Consider the following 15,036-nt stretch of genomic DNA (forward strand, 5'->3'; position numbering starts at 1 on the left):
GAGTGAAAGATGTACAGGTTTAAACTCCCCACCACTCAGTAGCGCTGATGTGAGTGGAAAAAGTCTTCAAACAGCAGGTCCAGTTGCATTTCACATGACTACTTTTAGTTATTATATCACCAAAGAATCATCCATTCACATACATTTAAGAATTAAGTCCATTTAATGTTTATGATTGAGGATATTTTTCAACTCTTTATGGTCTCAATTTGATTTTGCAATTGAAACTCTAAAATATGCCTTTTTATTTATTCTGCATGTTACCGTCATTCACCCACACAACCAACTAAGGTTGCAGTAATCTTTCTGTAAAGAAAACAATTAGAGAGGGATGAGAGGCAGATTTGTGGCATTGAAAAGAGGTGTGTGACTCATGCGATCCGTGGGCTGAAGCAGTCAAAACAACCGCCCCTTTCATCCTTTCTCCTGCAGCTCTCTCCTCTCCTCTCCTCTCACTTTTTTTTTTTTTACCATTAGCTCTTCCTGTCATCCATTCATTCATGTTAACCCCTTCTCTAAATGTGAAACACTGTCACATGTGTCTCTAGAGCAGATTAGTGATGGTGATGAAGGGGACGCTGTAGCCTGCGGCTTTGGCACTGAGCGCCAACCCTGGCTGAATTCAGACACAAAGCCTGGTCTGGAAGTGACAGGCCCAATTGTTTGAGTCAGGATCTGTGTCCCTGCTGTCAGTTCAGGGTGCTTCTGGGAAGGGAGGAGAGAGGGGTCTGCTTCCAAAGACAGGGGGCTGGGTGGTGGTGGCATGGACAGAAACGCAATCAAGTAGTAACGGACGTTGTCTCAAGAGAAATGTTCAACGAGTGTTATGTTAGAGGGAAAGAAATCACCGTAACGGTCAGTTGAGTCAGCAGTGACAGACACCTCTAAGGACTCTGAAGCCCACATTGTGCTGCTGAATCATGGCTGCACTTTTATGAATCTACCATTCACTGTCTTGCAACGCTCACTGCTGATGTGGTTATTTCATTCATACAGAGTGAAAAACTCCCTTGATAAACTTGCTCATACAACAATATGTGCTCACACAAGAATAATTATTGCTTTTTTCTAGTGCTGTCAGTTTAACGCGTTATTAACGGCGTTAACGCAAACCCATTTTAACGGTGTCAATTTGTTTATCGCGAGATTAACGTTCTTTTTGGCCCAGCAAACTTTGTAGTTTTTTCACATGCTGTTGCAACAGCTAGTAACGTTAGAAAAACTACAACATCACACCGGATCTAGCTAGACCAGAAACAAAACAACATGCACGCTGCACACACTTGTTTGCACTTGCTTGCGAGCCGCTGGGGTAAATACTTGAATATGGACAATAAAAATGGACTGGAGGATTCTGAACAAGGATAAAGTGATGAAATGTTCAGATTCCATCGACACTACGCTGAAAGTTCGACACTGCGAAGGAGCTGCAGTGGATATATACTTTGTGTTATATTCGTTTTGTATTAAATTGTTTGATGAATGTTTTGTTGTGGGATACACATGGAGACCTCAGATGTTTTTATGTTTTTCTTGACGCTTAGGGACAGCGGGGTCTAGGTAAGGCGAGGTCCTTTTACAGATCCGATGATTTGATCAGTCTGAATTGGGACATTGTTTTGATTTTATTTTGATTTCTGAGGCTGTCATATGTATTTGAGTACACCAAGACATTACATGGATTGATAAAAAGATTTCTAATTGATCTGGAGTACTGAAGGTGGTCGCCTGGGGCAGAGGGGCCGTGAGAGAATTTTCCTGTCTAGATTGATTGATGGATATTTGGAAAGAAAGCTGCCAGACCGTTTTTTCGCTCTTACACTCCATAAAATGTTTGTTTACATTTCCTGACATTGTTCACACTCTATGAAAACTTGTGTTATTGCTAAGGTTATACTACAAGAAACATGATGTAATGGAAAGTGTTATTTTGTACCAATCTTACTCTTTTTGTTTCGAGACTTAATTAGTCTCGAAGGGGGAAAATATGAGGTGTATTTTCATCCTATTTTATCTAATCACTCTATATAACATGTATTTGAGCTTTATCTGAACATTTATGACTGGTATCTAAGATTCGACAGGAGACCTCGTATGAACTTTACTCTACTTTCAGAAGACACCTCTCTGGAAACATCTGGCATGCGTTATCAGTGGGGCCCCGAGACAAGGCCAGTTGGCTTTTAGCCATTGGTCAAAGTATTGTTTCCTCCCCCATCTATGTTACATACAGTATAGAATATATACCATGTTCAAACAAAGAAAGCCAGAGTGACCACTGGAGAATTGGGAAAACAGGTCCTCTCCCAGCTCTGCAGGGCTTGTAAATTGATGCTGAATTCCTTTGATGTAAATAAACCTTTATATTCAAGAAACAGTGTCAGCGGATTCCTCTCTACATAGCATTACAGCATCGCTACCAAATACACCACACCGGCCAAAGAGTAGTACATACCTGCAAACTAGTCGCGAAAATCACCGTTTTGAATGGGGTCCGAGACCTGGTGCTAATACGGCACCAGTGCCTTAACAACCGTTATCTACCGGACTGAATAGCAACGCGGATTTCAGTCCAACACCGGACTGTAGCTGCCGTTGTCTGAAAAACACAGTCATGATGTCATGTTGCTCGCCTCGCCAGCCTCGTGGTGCATTCACTGTAATTGTAAAATACCCATTTCCCATCCAGTGGTTGTTTTCACCGTTTTGTGCTCCTTTTTTTTTAGATCAACTTTTTATTGTTTTATATTTTTGAACATACAGAACAGACAAATACAATTGAACAAGGTGCTCCTTTTTTAAATATATATATCTTTCGGTTCAGGCACCGTTTTAAAAGTATCGTATCATGTTGATAAGAGCATTAAAATAAGAAAAAAACAATGGGACAAAAAGAAATCAAGGGACATGTAAAATAGATACAAATTTGCGATTAATTGCGAGTTAACTATGACATTAATGCGATTAATCGCGATTAAATATTTTAATCGTTTGACAGCACTACTTTTTTCTAATGAGAAACTAGCCAGAGTCTGTGATGTGTCTTGTCAGTTATCACTCTGAATTTCAAGCCTCTTTGTAGAAACCAGCAGGCCTCATTTCTCTGAAGCTCCTCTCACAGTTCCCTCACAGTCCTGATGGAGTAAAAGACCATTTTGGCACAGCACATTGATTGCCCCTTTCAGTCCGGAGACTGGGATGCAAATCATTGCTGCTCTATTTGTTCAGGGCGATGACTAGTTCAATGTGTTTCACTGTAATGCACTTTGACAATACCTTCTGATTTTGCTTGAAGTTGTTGTCAAAAAAAGTTTTGAATTTTTTTTTTTTTAAATGTAACAATTGCAGAGGAGCTTTTCAAAAGAGCTGTTCACTGGCAGCAACACAGCCTCAATGGCTTTCCTGCGCTGCAAAGTCCTGAACTCTCAGGCGACATTTATTCTCCTCTATGACTGGCAGTAGTCATCCCGGATCATAGATTTAATGATTAGAGGCACTATCATGTGCTTCTTTGCTCATATCCAGCCACAAGGCAGCTCCAGTCTGTGTTTCCCATGTGTGGTGGTCACACTGATATGCTTGTGAAGGACGGAAACTCAAGGACAGGCAGCCATTATGGCGCTAGCTGTGGACCGACTCTGTGGTGCAGTGGCAGTAATCTGTGTGGAAAATTATTTTTGAGTCATAAACCCTCCCAAGTACTGTGACTGATCCGAAGCTAGAGGACAAGTGTGGAGAAAAAAGGGTTGCGAGGAGATAGAAACAGGCAGCAAAACACAAATGATGTGCCCTGTCAGTGGAAAATCACGCACACATGCATGCTTTGAGTGATAACTTTGGTACCATGTGAGCTTTTAATTAGCTGAAACACATACACTAATGTGACACAGGGGAGAGTAAAAAAAGATATTCTTTTTCCTCTCATGTCGTTCTCAGAAAAGTAGTAGTTATCGTTATTGAGATGATTGTCCTCCTTTTGTGTGTGTGTGTGTGTGTGTGTGTGTGTGTGTGTGTGTGTGTGTGTGTGTGTGTACCAAATGGATCCAAATTAATGATCCAATGGTCTACCGTCCTTTCTGGGACAAACAGTTTTTAGAGTCTCTCTCACTCTCTCATCCATTCATTCTTGTTGTGTGTCTATATGTTTGGTAAAGCTCTAGTCCTAATGGAGCCGACTGCCTCCAGCCTGAGCCCAAACCCACACAGCCCTAATTCACCAGCCACAGCTGCACTGACTGATAACACTGTGTGTGTGTGTGTGTGTATGTGTGTGTGTGTGTGTGTGTGTGTGTGTGTGTGTGTGTGTGTGTGTGTGTGTGTGTGTGTGTGTGTGTGTGTGTGTGTGTGTCATGTAAGAGTAGGGAGAGACAGAGAGAGACAATGTGAGAGGAACTCGTAGTGATGAACCTGCACAGAATGATCAGCTGACTCGACTTACTACGAGTTTCTCTCACATTGTTATTTTTTTCTAAAAATATTGATTATAGCCACTTTAAAGAAAAACAATCCTGTGCACACAACTGTTTATAGCAACTTCACTGTTTTGTTTCACTCTTTACTGCGGCAGCAGGCAGCTGTTTAGCTAGCTGGTGAACATAGTGAAGCATTCAGCAGCTAAAGAGAAAGATATTTCCCTCAGGAGTTGGTGGAGACCAAAATCAGAGAGTAAATATTGGACTTACATTCATTCAGGTGAAAAACAAACATGACTCCAAATGAATGCTAATGTTGCTCCGTAACTGCTGGATGTGGAAATGCGCAACTGTTTGCTAACACGCTTACCATGGCAACTTAAAAGGTGATGATATCGTGTCAATGTTCACAACTTTGCTTCCAAGTGGCAAAAACAATTATTTTAAAAATTATAAATAATTATTCCACACGGAGCATGTAGGCACATACAGTGGACTTTGTCATAGTCAATATCTTTTTTAAAGAAAGAAATATATGGTGTCATCTAACTTTACTCAAAAGTATTTTAACCAGACAGGCTGAATGGATGATCATGCTTATTTACAAAGATGCAGACAGGTTTATGTTTTATAGTGTTATTTATATTTTTACTTCTAGCATCCCAGTGCTCAGTACAAGCTCTATTGTAGCTACTGTGAGTGAACAAGCATCTCCTCTAAACCAAGTGCTGTTTAGTGCCTTGCTTACGGACACTTTGACAGGAACATGTAAATACACATTTAACAGCCCTTTCCTCTTCCATCCCTTGCATAAAAATAATTAGAAAACCATGAGTCACATTTGGTGTTTTGCCCAAGCATGACTTCCTTATTAAGTGGCCTTATTTTTGGGATAAAGAAGTGCTCAGTCATGGAAATAGAAAGAAATCCCACAGCACTGATATGGTGGACAGGGTGTGAAAGGAGGCCAGAAGGCAGCACCAGGCCACCCACACCTGTCAATTAAGTGGATGTCTTGTGATCCCAAAGCTGTTTTATACTGTTGTGTGACTTATAAGTGGCCGTCTGCACAGATATTAGAGCAGTTGGTTAAAAAAAGCATCACTGAAAGCTTTTTGGATCTGAGTTTTTTGCTTCTAATAAGGTAAGACATCTATCTGCATGTTAATTCTTTTCTTTTTCACAATTTTGTGTAAATATTAGCTGTTCAATTTTTAGCAGCATATGAGAGGCTGAAGAAATGAGACAAAAAACTAGCTTAGTTGTGCTTGTAAAAAAGAAATACAGTCTGAAATAGAGATAATACGGATACACTCACGCACACAGCACCATCCCCATCTATCACATTTCATAACTGTAGGCGGAAACCAGCAAAATTCTAAAGTGTTTTTTTGTCAATAAACTGTGAGTGGTGTTTTATCAGGAGAACTCAATGCTTGATCTTGCTCCATACACACACTTAATAGCAATACACACAGTTATATATGCACAGGGTAGTGCAATGTAGTTTCATGTCCTGGGAAGTTTAAATAAAGGGACCAATCACTCTCACAGGACATATGGTTTTATATTTCTCATAAGCCAGATTAAATGAGGATGCTGCTCTTACATGCTGCTCTGACAGACCAAGATATGTTTATACTTTATATAATACGGTAGACTAATAGACTGTAGATCTTTAGTGTTTGCCCCTCAGTTATTACCCCGAAAGGGCGACTTATTGAATAGGGCTGTCATGATTCACACATCCATCGTTGAACACCCAAACACACACACACACACACACACACACACACACACACACACACACACACACACACTGTGCTGTGAGCTAATTCTGAGCTTCATTGTGGAACAGTAACTATCTTATGTACTACTCTTCCGTGACATTTCTCTGTATCTATTCGTTTAATCATCATAAATATATCATTTCCAAATTGATTCCTTTTTTTCATGGAGTTCAACACTGCAGTGTTGATCATTTTCTAAGAGTGGGTGTGAAGATATTTTAAAATGTTTTATCATAGGATGACCACGGACAGCACTCGCCACTGCACTTGAGCAAACAGCACTGCAGTGTTGTGGTACTCGAGACCGGTCTTGGCCTCAAGACCACTTTTTGAAGGTCTCTGTCTCGTCTCGGAATCGACCACATTTGTACTCGGCCTTGTCTCGGTCTCGGATGAAGACGACTCAGGATTTTATTTCAAGACCGGTCAAGACCACAACTGCAGGGATATTGCTAAATTGCCTGTGTATCGTCTGATTTATGCATTAAAGCTATAGTGTGTAGTTTCTGTCACCCCCATGAGGAATTCTAAGTAATGACAACAAAATTGTCGGCGCGTCTACATGATACAAGTCTCACATGATCGCGCACAGCCCCCACCCCTCCTCCACGCAGTTACTAGTAGCCAAGGAAGACACGGAGGATTACAGTTTTTGCCGATTGCTTACACACTGAAATCAAAAGTATTACACAGTTATCAAAACCTTACACTCAAGGAGCAAAACATTGGCCCAAATGTGCATCACTGTAAGCACAATGCTAGCCTCACACTTTTTGCAATACAATACACACAGTGATTTGCAAAACACTAAACACGCTTGTATGCATTAGACACAGAAGTATATCATGATGTCAGTTCCTGGCAATTCCAAAACACTGACTGTCAAATTACCACACCTATGAGCCAATCTGTGAAACACCAGACTGATCTCATGAAGTGTCGCATGTATGACACGCCAATTTGTATGCCATTATTGGCGTGTTATCAACGCCGTTTGGCCTCCATTGAATTACATTACTTTGCGATTGCGTGTGAATTTAAGCCGTAGCGAGTAGTATGAAAGGGTGAAAATGTGCGTAGGGAGGTAGGTCGGAGTGGTTGATGGGTCAAACACAGGACTTTCACCCAGGAGACCGGGGATCGTGTGCCACATGTCACGTTTCCTTTGTGTCCCTCGTGTCACGTTTCTGTTGCTTTCTTCTTTTCCTAAAGCCAACCCCGTTCTTCTTTTCCTAAACCCAACCGGAGCTCCAAATGCAACGTCCCGTTCTGGCGTAGACGTACATGGCGTAAACATACACGCGGGTAGCTCCAAATGCAACGTCCCGTTCTTCTGCGCAGACATACACGCGGATAGCTCATAAAGCGTACAGATAACAAGCGCCACCTAGTTTTAGAAAGTGGCATGTATGTTTACGCAAAGTCATGATATCACCTTGGAAACACAGCCATTAGGTGCGCAACCACATGATTGCCTAATTGTAATCAGGTTTAAGCACTATAAAAATGCAGCAGGTAAGTCTAGTATTTTCTGTACTGTATTTTCAGTTTTTTTTCAGATCTTTCTTTTTGTTTGTTGTTGTTGTTTTGTTTTTACTATAATTTTAACCTGTACTGTATACAGTATATTATGTTTGTCTGTTGTTTGCTGAACTAACAGTGTTATGCACACTACTGTAGTAGCATGAAAACTGGGACATGTTTTGTTGGGATTCTCCATGTTGACATGTTGACTGATTTGGGTATATGGAGAGAAATACATTATATTTTCCTCATTCTGCAGCATTGGTCTTGTGTAGTGTTTGGTGAATTTATTGTATATTTGCACTTTCTCTGTGTACTTCATTTACAGTACTCTAATCACTTAGAAGTAGAATTGCTAGAAGTATTTTAGGTTAGAAACAGCAGTGTGTAACTGGTTCAAACAGAATTGAGTTTCATATGGTAACAAAATATGTTTTTTATAAATTAGTGTCTAGTTTTTGCAAGAGTGACTACAACACTGCAGCACTGTTTCTGAGAACGCCTCTTTACTGGGAAAGTAAATCAGCAACATCCTGCAGCACTCTGCCCACAGCAGCAACCCTGATAGATGTGAATATCTGCTAATTTGATTTGATTTGATTCCCCTCGACAGTAGAGCCTAGCACATTCTCCAATTGACACAATCTCTGTTTACCTCTAACGTGTGTGTGTGTGTGTGTGTGTGTGTGTGTGTGTGTGTGTGTGTGTGTGTGTGTGTGTGTGTGTGTGTGTGTGTGTGTGTGTGTGTGTGTGTGTGTGTGTGTGTGTGTGTATTATCGATGTGTGTGCATGCCTGCCTGTCCTTCTCTGTGCGTCTGTGCTAGACGGTCTGAGAATAGACTGTCTGGAATTTGATGCAAAAAAAAAAAAGAGAAGCTGTTGCTGGTTTGGCCAATTAGTGGCTCTGTTACATTGTAAGAAGTTTGTCTTTAACATGACACTTCTGAACATAATGACCCTTTCAGGTTTCCTTTGACAGACTGATCTTGAAGGGCTGAAGGTGTTCTACAAAGTTAAACTTTTCCATGAAAACAATATGGCCAATGGAGACAAAGGGCATTGTAAAAAAAAAACTTCATCTGCACTGAATATCACTAAAAAGAACAGCAACATTATAATTACATGTGATTTGTGTGTCCTTGTGTGTGTGTCCATCAGAGGCCAGATGAGGAGGTGGTGGTAGACCAGGGAGGGACCAGCTCAGTACTGAACATCCATTATGAAAAGGAGGAACTAGAAGGTGAGTAACATGTGCAGGTGGAAAACTAAGTAACAAACTGGTTTATAATAATAATTATTATTATTAATGACGAATGATTTCTTTCAACAAAATCAGGTCTGCACACGGTTCAAAAATAAATAGTTTTACATTTTTCTTCTTTCAAGGCAGTGTTAGATTGAAACCAATGCAGACCTCCTTTGTGCCCTGCAGTGAAGTATTTTTGTTCTTGCCCCTAAGTATTTTTGCCATTCAGTCTCTTGTTATCACAACAGGTTGCATTGAACACTGAATGCACTGATGATAATTAGCTCAGATTGAGAGCAGTGTGGACAGAAGGCTGATTCTCCCTGTGGAGTTTTGGCCCAACACCTAACCCTCTTTTACTTTCAGCCACTTTAACCTACTGAGCGGAGAGACCTTAATCAACTCTGCTTTCCCCTTTAGCGGTCGTTCAAGCTGGAATACAGAAATATGCCAGTTTTAGCCTCATCCAATTAGGATTTTATATTATCTTATCAGAAAGCCTGAAATAAATGTAGGCCTACTTATGAATGTATTTATAATACACTTATATTTATACGTGGACAAGATTACACAAACACCACAACCCAACGACAGGAGAGTCATGTAGGCTGGGTGTAAACAAATTCCCAATGAGTTCTACAGCATGTATCAGCTTTAAAAGAGGTCTGATAATCAGACAAATGTCTTTGAAAGTAAATTGGACAAGCTGCAGTCACAATGTCGTCGAATTAACAGGAGGTAAACATAACTACATGACAGGCATGATGCCTAAGTCGCAACCTTCATCAGATAACTTGCTAAGAGGTTCATTGTGAGACTTCTTTAAGTATATGTACATATACACAGTTCAGGAAAGCCTCAAGCTTATCTAAAGATAACAGATCGCTTTATTCATAATACATTCCTTTTTTATTTTGTCCTCCCCTGAATTTGCAATTACTGAACTCCCCAGAATCTTTATGGCCATTAATATCTCCATGATGGTGTTTTATGTTTTTTTCAATGCTCTGTTGAGCAGTATTTATACTAAATAAACTTTAGTTGCACTTAAATAACTCAAATGTCTACATATTTATTTTGAAGTAAATACTGATACTAAGTATGCGTCTTGCCTCTACGCCAGGCCACAGGACTCTGTTTGTGGGGGTTCGGATGCCCAGGCAGAGCCATCGTCACCACAAGGCCCACGGCTCTCGGCACCGCAAGAGAGACAGAAGGGCAGGAAGCATCGCAACGCAACAGAGCGAGGATAGTGAGACGGCCACCTCCAGTCATGGTAACACACACCAAACCTCTTCTTAAGGCTGATTTATACTTCTGCGTAAAATCTACGCTGTTGCTACACATGTAGGTACGTGAAGACACAAACCTACACCGGACCCTACGCCGTAGCCTGACGTGCACCTCTCGAAAAATGTAACTACACGTGGCAACGACGCACGTCGTTCGGCCATGGCTTGGAAGCGTTGCATTTCCCCCGACTCATTTCCTGGTTCTCCTTCTCCATAAACAACATGAAATCAAGGAGAGGAACTTTTCCTGCTAAAGATTTCTCACCGTGGTCAGAAAGCACAGGGGAGACACTTTGTTTCTCTCACTATGACTCTAGAGTCGGTACTCGCTCCAAAGCTAAACACCGTCACTCTCTTACTTCTCCCTCGCTTTACCACACACTCCCCACACACACACACACACACACATGCCGGCTTGACGCACACACCAGCGCACAAGTATAAAACATCAGGCCACTTACATAGGCTACGGCGAAAGCTCTGCGTGGAGCCTCCGCAGAACCATAAAACATCCTTTAGGCTATGCTGATCCAGTATTTCTTTTGGCTCATCCAGTCATTTATCAGTCAGAGAGAGATGACAAAATAGATGATTCAGTGTAGAACATGCATGCATGGCCTACTTGCACATCCACCTCCCAGAGAGGAAGTAGTTACAAAGCCTAGCAATAGTGTGGGCACACACATACAGCACCCCAGGCTAAAAAAGAGCAGGAACTAGTCAGCATGTTGCATGTGTGTGTGCATGTGCTTTGGTATATTTCTGTGTGTGTGTGTTGTGTGTGTGTTGTGTGTGTGTGTGTGTGTGTGTGTGTGTGTGTGTGGACCCAGTAGTCATTTTTAAATACATGTAATGACAAAGTAACCAATGTTTTGAGAACCACATTTCACCTCTTTTTGCTCCCTCGCATCCTCTTGCTTCCTCAGACACGCCGTCCCAGCGGGTCCAGTTCATTCTGGGCACAGAGGAGGATGCTGAACATGTGGCCCACGAGCTGTTCACTGAGCTGGATGAGATCTGTGTGAGGGATGGCAAGGATGCTGAGTGGAAGGAAACAGCCAGGTCAGGATCTCCTCTGGGAGCTGTTGGCAACAATGCTTGGCAATAACTCTTCTGACAGCCCAGCAGCTCTACAGCTGTATTGTTACGAAGAGAGACGTGTAGTTACATTTAAAGCTCAGTGGATAATATTTTGGTCAGTTTGCTCAAAGCTCCAAGGAGAGGAGTGACAAAAAAAACACTGCTGTGATCTAATTCATTCTGGTCAAATGCCAAAGCTCAGTTTCACATGCTAATGTCAAACCTTTCTCTCATATTGTGTGGTTAATATTTATGTCAACAGCATTTTTCCTGGGAGGAAAGAAAAACATCTTTCTTTTTAAGCTCTAATGCTCCTTTCTTCCTGTCTGCACTGAGTTGATCTGGGCCTGTATTGATCAAAGCTCTAAGTATTAAACTTTGCTCTGAAGGCCCATCATGGGAGTATCAGGTTCTTAACACACATCAATCAAGCAACTCACTCCTACTTACAGCAAAGCGTAGGATTAGTAACATTTTAAGAACAACACATGATTAACCATGTAGGAATAGCCAGTCAGAGGCAATGATTTAATGCTACATCTGCCATATTTTTAATTCTTTTTTTATCCTTTGATTTACTCAGTGATGTGTCTGCAAAAACCTAATTTAAATTATTTTCAAAAAGTTCATTTTGTTTATGTTAAATCCTTAGAATCCTCACTAGCATTTAATATATCTTATATATTTCTAATATAAAATAACAATTGATAAATAGGGATTGAATAATAGAAAAAAATGGCTGAAATCGAAACAAAAAGAAAAGCAAACAAAATCAATGTCAGCGTTATTCTTGTTGCTGGCAAAAAATTGTGTTTTGAAATGTTCAAATGAATTGCAAAAAATATGATAAATCTACCTCGCTCCTGAATGATATATATTGCTTTAGATAGCCTTCATCATGACCAGTGATATTTTATACAATCAATCCAGACGTCTCAAAATATGTGTATTGTGTCTTTGTACTGCCATCACCTGGGATCTACTCTCAACTGACTTAAGAAACCTCATGAACTTTCCTGAATTTAAGAGCATTTTTAAGTTGTAACGAAATTTGATAAATAGAACTTAAAAGATAAAAGTAACAACACTTCGCATTTACTTCTACTTGCAAACGTCTCGCCTGTTTTGCCTTACAGGTGGCTGAAGTTTGAGGAAGACGTGGAGGATGGCGGGGAGAGGTGGAGCAAGCCCTATGTCGCTACTCTCTCCCTCCACAGCCTGTTTGAGCTCCGCAGTTGCATCATCAATGGCAGTGTGTTGCTTGACATGCACGCTGACAGCATCGAAGAGATTGCAGGTGAGACATATATTAATATCTCAGTACCAGAGTGCTATCTATTCCGAGTGAAAAAGAAGAGGTCTGTCTGAACAATTGTAAGACATCAGTTTTTGTCATTGGTGTTAGTGACAGGTGATGGTTCTTCAAATGGATGTATGATTGCACAATTTGTTTTCCTGTCTTTCTCTTTCCTGCTCTCTAAAGTCACTTCTTGCTCCTGTCGAGTACATATTACATTTATTGATATAAAAAAGACTCCATATCTCAGTCAAGATGCTCGCTGGATGGCTGCTACAAATCAATTTATCCTTATAAGAGATGAGACACACATGCAGTACAGGCCTGCGAGGACCATTATCATCGTGCTGGATGCAGACACACATAAACAGACACACAAGTTGTCAATCATAGAGATGTAAACATACACAAGCACTGTCCAGTGTCATTACATGATGCAACCCTGTACCAGCTGCTGTGAAGCATCAGTTTGTGCAATTAAGCTGAACAAACTGTACGGTTGCTCTGAGGTTGTTTTCCTGGAATATTGCAGCTGAACTTCTGTTGAACCTGATTTGCATTTCATCTACAATTACCTAAAGCTGCTGCCACAGATCAAGCATACAAGTACGCAAATACGTCGCACCTGTAATTTGCATGCAAGCACACGATTGGATAAGCACTGCCCATTTACGTCCAATGAGTAAGAAAATTACCACATTTCTAAACCTGACAGATAAATAGATGATTTTTATATACAGTACAAATAATAATACATTTTATTTAAAGCGCCTTTCATGACACCCAAGGTCACTTCACAAAAAATAGGTCATCAAAATGATATTCATCTCATAAAAATAAAAATTTAAAATAAAAAACACACACACACACACACACACACACACACTAGAGTGCGACAGAGCCGTAACTGAACCCAGCCCGAGCCCGACAGGCTTTAAGATATAAAAATATATATATATATATAATATAAATGTCTGAGACCGACCCGAGCCCGACACAGTTAAACTCTCCTTTTTTTCTCATACTAATGACACATCTACGTTTGTTTGTGTGGAAAGCTTTTATTAAGCAACTGAAGGAAGGTATTTGCAAATGTCAACAGATGAGCGCATCAGCGCACACGGGGCAACAAGCGCACGTTACCACAGGCGCGCACCTACATAATAAGCTGTTTGAAATTTTAAATGTTCAATGCCTTATCGCGGTGATGTGACCGAGGTCGACCCGAACATCATTTCTAAATATCTGTCCGAACCAGGCCCGGCCCGTCTGCAACACACCGAAGAACCGGATATCCATCCTCTAACACACACACACTGTAAGTCTTCCTCATTGTGAGAGGTTTACACCCTGAATGACCTTGTTGCCTGCAATCATTCCTCTTCTCCAGATTTCCACTGCTCTTCTTAAGTCCCTCTCTTCTCCACATGACTCCTGCCAGCAGCACCTGGACTCCAAACAGTAGCTAAGATTTTTTACAAAGACAATGTAATAGAAAAAGCTTGATGTTGCATAAATTGCATATTCTAATCTATACACTGGTTCTTGACAGATATTATTGAATGTATGTCTCATATGAATAACTGATGGTCACCTGTTAAGTGATACACCAGAGGAGTTGCTGTTGCTGTAGTCTTACAGTTTTTTTCGATTGCTAAACGACAGTGGGCACAACTGGAGTCACATGTGCAAAACTCAAACTACAGTCTGCACTACCTACAGTCACCTGAGCTAAACAGTTCACATCAGCTGCAAAACTCATTTAAAGCAACACAACTCTTAACACACGTCTCAAACAGTATGCACAGGCCTCACTGAGAAAACACACACTGTCACTCAGAACACACTGAGGGTAAAAACACTAGCATCAAACACCAATACAGAAATTACAAACTTTCTCATCTTTACAGTTTGAACAATTTGAGTGACTTGACACTACTCAACAGTTTATTTAAGGAAAAAATATAGATTGTATAGCATACCAATTTTTACATAAGGTAAACAAGAAGGAATGAAAATCAGCAGTTTTCTTCAATAAAGTATTTTGTCTCTAGTAATTTATGGAATTACTGGGGGAAAAAAACTAAAGGTACATATGTAACAGTACCAACGAATAGTGTGACTAATCCTGCCTCTCTCCAGCATCATGTGGTAAGTTTTCTTCATCACATTGGATGTCTGCATCATCTCTAAATACTAATGAATGTGGTGTTTCTATTGCTTTCACCTCCATTACTTTCTGAAAAACAGTAAGAACACAGTTTTACTATTGTAAAGATATAGTGTTTTTCACTTTTTTTTATAGCTGTGTACATAACCTGAGACATCTTCCCTGGACATGTTGGTATCTTTGCTCTTTTACTCGTTTCTCTCAAACAGTACAGTGTAGAATTGT

The 15,036-nt window shown here is 40.5% G+C and overlaps 1 protein-coding gene across 3 annotated transcripts in view; it reads left to right on the plus strand.

Annotated features, from left to right (window-relative positions):
* The window catches only part of slc4a8 (solute carrier family 4 member 8), a 31,015-nt gene that overhangs the window by 5,496 nt on the left and 10,483 nt on the right, over positions 1-15,036 (plus strand). For all 3 annotated transcript variants that reach the window (XM_039798257.1, XM_039798259.1, XM_039798258.1), the window contains exons 2-5: positions 8,885-8,966; positions 10,096-10,248; positions 11,191-11,326; positions 12,481-12,641. In XM_039798257.1, coding sequence (XP_039654191.1) covers positions 8,885-8,966; positions 10,096-10,248; positions 11,191-11,326; positions 12,481-12,641 — 532 coding nt within the window. The remainder of the gene's footprint in view (positions 1-8,884; positions 8,967-10,095; positions 10,249-11,190; positions 11,327-12,480; positions 12,642-15,036) is intronic.

Source organism: Perca fluviatilis, chromosome 4 (assembly GCF_010015445.1).
Source record: "Perca fluviatilis chromosome 4, GENO_Pfluv_1.0, whole genome shotgun sequence".
Classification (NCBI taxonomy): Eukaryota; Metazoa; Chordata; class Actinopteri; order Perciformes; family Percidae; genus Perca; species Perca fluviatilis.